Source organism: Onychostruthus taczanowskii, unplaced genomic scaffold (assembly GCF_017590055.1).
Source record: "Onychostruthus taczanowskii isolate IOZ18803 unplaced genomic scaffold, ASM1759005v1 scaffold10, whole genome shotgun sequence".
NCBI lineage: Eukaryota > Metazoa > Chordata > Aves > Passeriformes > Passeridae > Onychostruthus > Onychostruthus taczanowskii.
In genome coordinates, this window is record NW_024496526.1 from 1,573,962 (window position 1) to 1,580,889 (window position 6,928).

At 66.4% G+C, this 6,928-nt stretch overlaps 2 protein-coding genes across 11 annotated transcripts in view; one reads left to right on the forward strand and one right to left on the reverse strand.

Annotated features, from left to right (window-relative positions):
• The window catches only part of JMJD8 (jumonji domain containing 8), a 2,579-nt gene extending 667 nt beyond the window's left edge, over window positions 1-1,912 (forward strand). Inside the window, exons 3-9 of one of the 10 annotated variants that reach the window (XM_041406719.1) lie at window positions 215-263; window positions 363-459; window positions 566-634; window positions 759-822; window positions 972-1,039; window positions 1,164-1,298; window positions 1,370-1,912. In XM_041406719.1, the coding sequence (XP_041262653.1) occupies window positions 215-263; window positions 363-459; window positions 566-634; window positions 759-822; window positions 972-1,039; window positions 1,164-1,298; window positions 1,370-1,725 (838 nt within the window). In that variant the 3' untranslated portion in view covers window positions 1,726-1,912. Of the gene's footprint in view, window positions 1-214; window positions 460-565; window positions 635-702; window positions 823-971; window positions 1,040-1,163 lie in introns of all 10 variants that reach the window. The other 9 variants (XM_041406712.1, XM_041406749.1, XM_041406695.1 and 6 more) reach the window with 9 other exon arrangements.
• On the reverse strand, window positions 1,703-6,926 carry STUB1 (STIP1 homology and U-box containing protein 1). Its single transcript, XM_041405084.1, has 8 exons — window positions 6,904-6,926; window positions 5,388-5,598; window positions 4,230-4,428; window positions 3,958-4,123; window positions 3,730-3,820; window positions 3,190-3,246; window positions 2,958-3,074; window positions 1,703-2,596 (listed from the first exon to the last, which is right to left on the reverse strand). The coding sequence occupies exons 1-8, from the start codon at window positions 6,924-6,926 to the stop codon at window positions 2,471-2,473; spliced, it is 990 nt and encodes a 329-aa protein (XP_041261018.1). The 3' UTR covers window positions 1,703-2,470.
• Between the last annotated feature and the right edge of the window lie 2 nt (window positions 6,927-6,928).

The window sequence follows — 6,928 nt, forward strand, 5'->3', positions numbered from 1 at the left end:
GGGGGAACTGGGGGGGCGGGGGGGAGGCAGACCAGGGAGCCCCGGGGGAGAACCTGGGGGAAGGTGGTCGGGACGGACCCCGGTGCCCCGGGGGTGCTTTGGAGCCAGTCCCGATTCCCCGGGGTGGGTCGGGGCCGGTCCCGGTGTCCCGGGGTGGGTCAGTGCCGGTCCCCGTGCCCCGCCCGTGCGGGACCCCGCTGGATGCCGCCCCCAGGTTCGCCTTCTCCCGGCCAGTGATCCTCGGTGGGGTCACGGACAATTCGGTGAGTGCCGCGAGGGGACAGAGGGTTCCGGGTGGGACGCACCTCCCGGTGCCCCGGGAGCGGCGGCAGCATCCCGGCTCCCCGCGCTCCATCCCCCAGGCGTTCCGAGCCCTCTGCACCCGGGACAAGCTGCTGGCAGCCTTCGGGCCCTTCCCGGTGCGGCTCAGCACGGCCAACACCTACTCGTACCGCAAAGGTGAGCGCGGGGCCGTGCCCGGCGGCGGGGCTGCGGCTGCCCCCGCTCATCCCTCCGTTCCCCCGCTCATCCCTCCGTTCCCCCGCTCATCCCGCCGTTCCCGCAGTGGATGTGCCGTTCCAGGAGTACGTGGAGCACCTGCTGAAGCCGCAGGACCCGGCCCGGCTGGGCAGCGGTGGGTAGCGCCGTCCCGTCCCCCGCAGCCCCCTCCCCTCGCCGGGCTCAGCTCCCGTGTCCCCCCAGACACCCTCTACTTCTTCGGGGACAACAACTTCACCGAGTGGGGCCCCCTCTTCCAGCACTACGTGCCCCCTCCCTTCCGCATCCCGGGCACCAGCCCCGCCTACAGCTTTGGGATCGCAGGTGGGTGTGGGACGGGAACCCGCGGGACGGGATTGGGATGGGATTGGGATGGAATTGGGATGGGATTGGGATGCAATTGGGATGCAATTGGGATGGGATTGGGCCAGGACTGGAGGCTCTCCCCAGCACCACCCTCCCGCTCCCACCAGGCTCAGGCTCTGGCGTTCCCTTCCACTGGCACGGCCCTGGTTTCTCCGAGGTGATTTTCGGCAGGAAGGTGAGAACTGAGCCCTAGGGGAGGGATTTGGGGAGGGGGGAGAGAAACAAGCCCCTACCAGGTGTCCCTGAGCCCGAGGGGCCGGAGGGGGACTGGGAGGGGATGTGCCCGCGGTGTTTTCCAGCGCTGGTTCCTGTACCCGCCGGACCAAACCCCGCACTTCCACCCCAACGAGAGCACGCTGGCCTGGCTCCAGCACACCTATCCCACGCTGCCGCCGGCCCAGCGCCCGCTGGAGTGCACCCTGCGCCCCGGGGAGGTGAGCCAGCACTGCAGGGGACCCCAGGCTTCCCAGCCAGAGCCGTGCGACCCCACTGCTGTCCCCTGCAGGTCTTGTACTTCCCCGACCGCTGGTGGCACGCCACACTCAACCTGGACACCAGCGTCTTCATCTCCACCTTCCTGGGCTAGGGCTGGCAGGGACAAGGACACCTCACCACCATCCCAGCCAGACCAGGAGCTCCAGCTCCTGCCACCCTCAGGGACAGGCCACTGGTATTGGGACCAACTGCCTGAGACAGTTCCCTGGTCTTTGGATTAAAGTTGTTCTACTGAAGCACGCTGTGTGTTGCTACATCCCTGGAGCAAACCTGGTCCCCGTAGGATGGCAGCGATTCCCCAGCCAGGATATCCCCAGAAATGGCTGCTGTGAACCACTCCAGATCCTTTTCCACGTTTATTGCTGAATTTTTTTTTATTCTTTTTCTATATATATATATTTTTTAATGGACATTGGCAAACTTCCAGAGGGCGCTCAAAAGCCAGGCAGGCCGTCGGCCGACCGAAACGCTGGAATCTCACTTGGATGCAAATCTGTTGGTTATTTTTTGTAGGGTTTTTAAGGGATTTCATTAAAAGGAAGAAGAACTTTAACCCAGGTGGTTGTTCTTAGGGAACCACAGTCCCAGCGGGGAAGGGGAGGTGGGAACCAGCCCCTTCCAGCCCTGGGGCAGTTGTTTCCCAGGAAAAGCCAGAGGGTGCAGCAGCATCCCAGTAAGTGGCTGTTTACTGGGAAGAGGGCCCAACCCTGGCCAGGCAGGAGGTGGAAGGAGGAGGAAACAACTCTAAACACAGGGAAGGACGGGGCTCCAGGTGCTCGTCCCGGCAAGCCCCCTGTGGCAATCCCTGGAGCGGGACTGTGGCTGCCCTGGCCGAGGGGGTGACAGACATGGTGGTGGGGCCACCGCCGAGGAGCCAGCATTCCAACCCCCAGGCAGGTCCCGGAGCGGGAGAGGGGAGCCAGGGAGCCGCGGTGCCCAGCCGCTGCGGCTCCTCGGGAAGGGGACGTGGTGACGTGCCCTCGCCCAGCGCCAGGCCCGGGGCAGCCGGGGCGGATCGGGGACAGCCGGAGAGCGAGTAAGGCACGGTGCCAGCCCGGGGAGAGCCGGCTGTGCCAGGGCAGCCGGGCGGGCCAGCGCCGCCCCCGGCCCCTCAGTAATCCTCCACCCAGCCGTTCTCCGAGATGAACGCGTCTATCACCTCCTTCATGGCGAGGTTGGGGATCAGCTGGTCCTGGGTCAGGGGACTCCGCGTCACCGGGTCGAAATGCCCCACGCGCTGCGGGGAGGAGGCGCGGGGGAACCGGTTACTCCACGTGCCCGGGCTCGGCCCCGGGGCGCGGGCGGCCGTGAGGCCAGCGCCGCGTGGCATCTGCCCCCTGCGTCCGGGCACCTGCCCACGGCAAGGGGGAGAGCCCCTCGGAGGTGCCTCCCAGCAGGATGAGGGCAGGTCAAGGTGTGAGACCCCTGCCAAGAGCCGCCTCCGCTTTGGGCAGGGCCTGGCAGCGCCTGCTCCACAGGGAGCTGCCCGGGCAGGTAACTGGGAGCAAACCCAAGGAGCCTGCGGAGCCCTGAGTCGAGCAAAAAGAGGCCTTCCCACCCAGGCAAGGTCCTGGGAAAGCCCCCTGGCCCAGCAGTACCTGGAGATGCTCCTCAATGTCCTTCCTGTCGTAGGTGATCCCGCTGGGCGTGATGCAGGGCTCTCTCATCAGCTCAAAACTGATCTTCCCACACAGGTAGTCAGGGATGTCCCGCTTCTGGCTCGAGAGAGGCACAGCTGGGTCAGGAAAGGGGCTGGGAGGTGGTGCTGGCTCAGAGCGGGGAGCAGGGTACACAGCAGGTTTACAGGAGCACAGGCTGGGCCACACTCACCTTCCTCTTCTCATCCACTTGGGAGAAGAGCTCGTCCATGTCTGCCAGGTATTTGTCCTGAAAGACAAGCCCTTGAGGACAAGGGGTCCCTGGTGTGCAGAGGCCCCCAGGGAGAGCCCCAAAGCCTCCCACCATGGGTTGTGGCAGGTCTTCGGTGGCCCCTCTGCCTGTGCAGCTCCTGACTAACCTGGCAGGAGTGATCCAGCTTACAAATAACCTTCCTTTGTGGGCCTATTTCTATCTGGGATTAGTCCCCAGCACTCAGACCCACATGTGGCCGAGAGCCACTCCTCAGGGAACAACAGGCACAGCAGGCCTCACTGCTGCCAGGCTGGGACAAGAGGTGACAGAGCAGGGGAAGCCATCATGGGGGGACACAACAGCCCTGCGGGAGTGGCTCGAGCTATAGAATGAAGGCTACTGTGCTGTGTCCCAAGGTCTCCCAGCTTTCACCTGCACAGCTGCAGCCCTGCAGCTTCCCCGGCTGCAGCAGAGGATGGGATGAGGATGGGATGAGGAAGCCCCCAGCCCCCCACTCACGTGTTTGGCCTCGATGCTGGCCAGCTGAACACGGCTCCGGCTCTCGTCTGTGTTTTCCTCCTCCTGAGTCTTTCGGCACTCCGCCAGCTCCCTAGGACAGAGTGGGAGATCAGGAGGATGGGGGAACATTGTCACTGCCTTCCCTGATGCAGGGCTCTGCAGAGACACCTCACACAGAGCTGTGACAGCCTGGTGGCACTCAAAAAGCCTTTCCAGGTGCCCCGTTACCTCTCCTTCTCGGCCACGATCAGCTTGGTCAGGTGGGAGTGCAGCTCGTTCTCCTGGTTGATGCGCTTCTCCTCGATGCTGTTCCAGCGTTTCTTCTTGGCGATGCGCAGCGCACTGGGGATGTCGTCCCCGAAATTCAGCCGCTGCTCCTTGGCGAGGTTGTAGGCTGAGGAGAGAAAGGGCACCTCAGCGCCAGCGGCAGCGTCCCTGTCGCCCTCCTGGCCCTTTCCCAGCAGACAGGAGCAGGGCACAGTGGCAGCGTGCCCGCTCACCTCTCTGCAGGTTGGCGATGGCCTCGTCGTAGTTTTCCATCTCCATCTGGCACTGGCCCAGGAAGAAGTGAGCCTTCACGGACTGCCCGTCCAGCTCCAGCGCCCGCTTGCAGTCGGCCAGCGCCTTGTCGTGCTGCTGCATCTTCAGGTAGCACAGGGCCCGGTTGGTGTAGTACACGGCCACCAAGGGGTTCCGGTTCTGCGGGGACAGGCCCATGTTGGTGGCGGCGGCAGCGCCGGGACGTGCTGGCGGCCGGGTGACAGCCCGGTGACTCGGTGAGCCAGCGGCGCGGCGCTGTCACCCTGGGCAGGGAGGGCCAGCAGTGCCAGCCGGGGCGTGCACCCCGTGGGGAGGTGCTGGCATGGACTGGGACAGGCTGGGGCCGGTCCTCATAGGGCAGCCCATGTCCCTGCCCCCAGAGGGGACTGTCCCCCTGGCACTCCGACTGTCCCAGGGCGGGTCTGCCCTACCCAGCAGGGCCCAGGGACAGTGCAGGGTTTAGGGGAAACAGGCTCAGGCTGGGAGCACTCGGGGGGTGGGAGGGTGCAGGGCTTGAGTCCAGCTTGGAGTTGGGTGGGGGAGAGGATGGGCTGGGGGTGTCCAAGTCCAGAGAGGGGCCAGGGCCGGGGGGTGCCTAGGCCAGGCCTAGGGGTGGCAGTCCAGGCCCAGGAGGGGGGAATCAGGCGCAGAGCTGTGTCCTCCTCCCAGGAGGAGCCAGACCCAGTGAGGGAACAGTGTCCAGATTAAAAGGGTCCCATCTCAGGGGTATCTTGGCCAGGCCCTGAGGAAGAACAGTGCCCAGCCCATGGAGGTTCCACCCTGGTGATGCCCAGGCCAGGCCTCGGGAGATGTCCAGGCTGGGGGAAGGCCCATCCTGCGGGCATCAAGGCCCGGTGTGTGGCGAGGGTGTCCCACCCCCGGGGACCCCACGCCAGCGCTGGCCAGGCCAGCTCCGGGAGGGTGTCCAGGCCAAGGGGGAGGTTCCAGCCTGGAGCCATCGGGGCCAGGGGGGAGGTCGGTGTGTCCCGTTCCCGGGGAGTCCCGTCCCGGCGGCACCCAGGCCGGGCCCTTGGGGACGGCGCTGCGGGTGTCCCCTCCCCGGTGCTCCCGTCCCGGGGGCCGGTCCCGCTCGGGCCGGGGGCGCCGCTGCGACTCACGATGGCGCGGCCGTAGCAGGCGGCGGCCTCGGGGTACTTGCGGCCGCCGAAGAGCCGGTTCCCCTGCTCCTTGTGCTCCTGCGCGCTGTGGCTCTTCTCGGGGCTGCCGCCGCCCGCGCCCCCAGCGCCCGGCCCGGCTGCGCCGGGCCCCGCCGCGCCGCCCTCGCGCTCCTCCTTGCCGGCGGGGCTTGTGGGGAAGGGGGCGGGGCCTCTGGGAAGGGACGGACTGGCCAGCGGAGGGCGGGGTTAATAGAGGAAGGAATGGGCGGGGCTATATTTTGGGGGGCGTGGCCTGTCGGCGGGAGGTGGGGGCGGGGCGTGCCTGGAAAGGAGCGGAGAGCCGCGGGGGCGTGGTCAGTGTCAGATGGGCGTGGTCTGGGCGGGGTTTATAGGGTTGAACGGGGGATGATGGATGGAGGGGATTGGGGTGCGGTTTATGGGATGGATGGATGGATGGATGGATGGATGGATGGATGGATGGATGGATGGATGGATGGATGGATGGATGGATGGATGGATGGATGGATGGATGGATGGATTGGGGTGCGGTGTATGGGGTTGAACGGGGTTTGATGGCAGCAGGGCTTACAGAGGGGTGCGGGAGGATGGGTGAGGGGTCTGGCCAGAGGGGATTGGGGTGAAAAGGGGTGTTGGGGATGTGAGGGTCCAGGGAGGATTGGCCATGGAGCTGGGGTGGGTCTGAATAGCGGCTGCAGGGCTGTGGGGGGGCTCGGCTCCGGGGCCAGCGCTGTGTGCGCTGCAGCGGGCGGGGCTGGCTGGGCCGGGGGTGGTCTCAGCTCCCGGCCGTGCTCCGACCCCCCCGCACCCATGTGCCCCCCGCGCTGCCAGCCCCGCGGGGCTCGGCCGGGTGCCGCTCCACTTCTCCCGGAGTTTTCTGCTCCAGTAAGCCCCGACCCCGGCTGTGCCCCCCCGCCCCCTGGGCCAGCCAGCCCCGGCACCCGCCCTGCCTCCCGTCAGGGGTGGGGGGCACCCCCAAAACCCCCTCCCCCGATAGAGACACGAGCCCCCGCAGTGTGCAAAATATTTATTTATACTCCAAAAAGGTCTGGGGGGGGTTAGAGCGGGGATCCCCCGCGCCCCCATCCCGCGGCCAGCCCCGTCCCGGGAGGGCGGCTGGCGGCAGAGCGGGGGGCCGGGGCGCGGGGAGGGGGCTGTGCCGCCGAGGGCACTGCCAAAATGAGTTGTGCCGGTCTCAGCTGGTTCCTGCCGGGCTCTCCCCATATCCTTCTTTTTGTTAAATTCCTCTTTCTTTTATTTATATTTATTTTGGCATAGAAAAATAAATCGCTCCTCTTTTGGCACCAGTCCTTCGTGTGAAAGTGCAGGTCCTGGGGGGCAACGAGGCGGCCCCCACCCTGGAAAGGGGGTACGGGAGCCAGCGGGGGTCCCCCTGACTCGGCTCCCTCCCGAGGGGCACGTTCCGAGCCCTGCGGGCACCCCGGGGGGGTCGGCGATGCCGGGGCAGGGCTGAAGCATCCTTTGGGGACGGGGCTACTGCGGGGGGGCGGCAGGGGACATCG

Bases quoted from the DNA above. Each gene is read 5' to 3' on its own strand.
- STUB1 (XM_041405084.1), bottom strand. From the start codon at position 6,926: ATGTCCCCTGCCGCCCCCCCGCA. The intron at 3,247-3,729 runs GTGAGTGGGGGG...CTTGTCTTTCAG, and splicing joins CCAGCATCGAGGCCAAACAC to GACAAATACCTGGCAGACAT. The intron at 2,597-2,957 runs GTACTGCTGGGC...TCCTCCCCGCAG, and splicing joins ACATTGAGGAGCATCTCCAG to CGCGTGGGGCATTTCGACCC.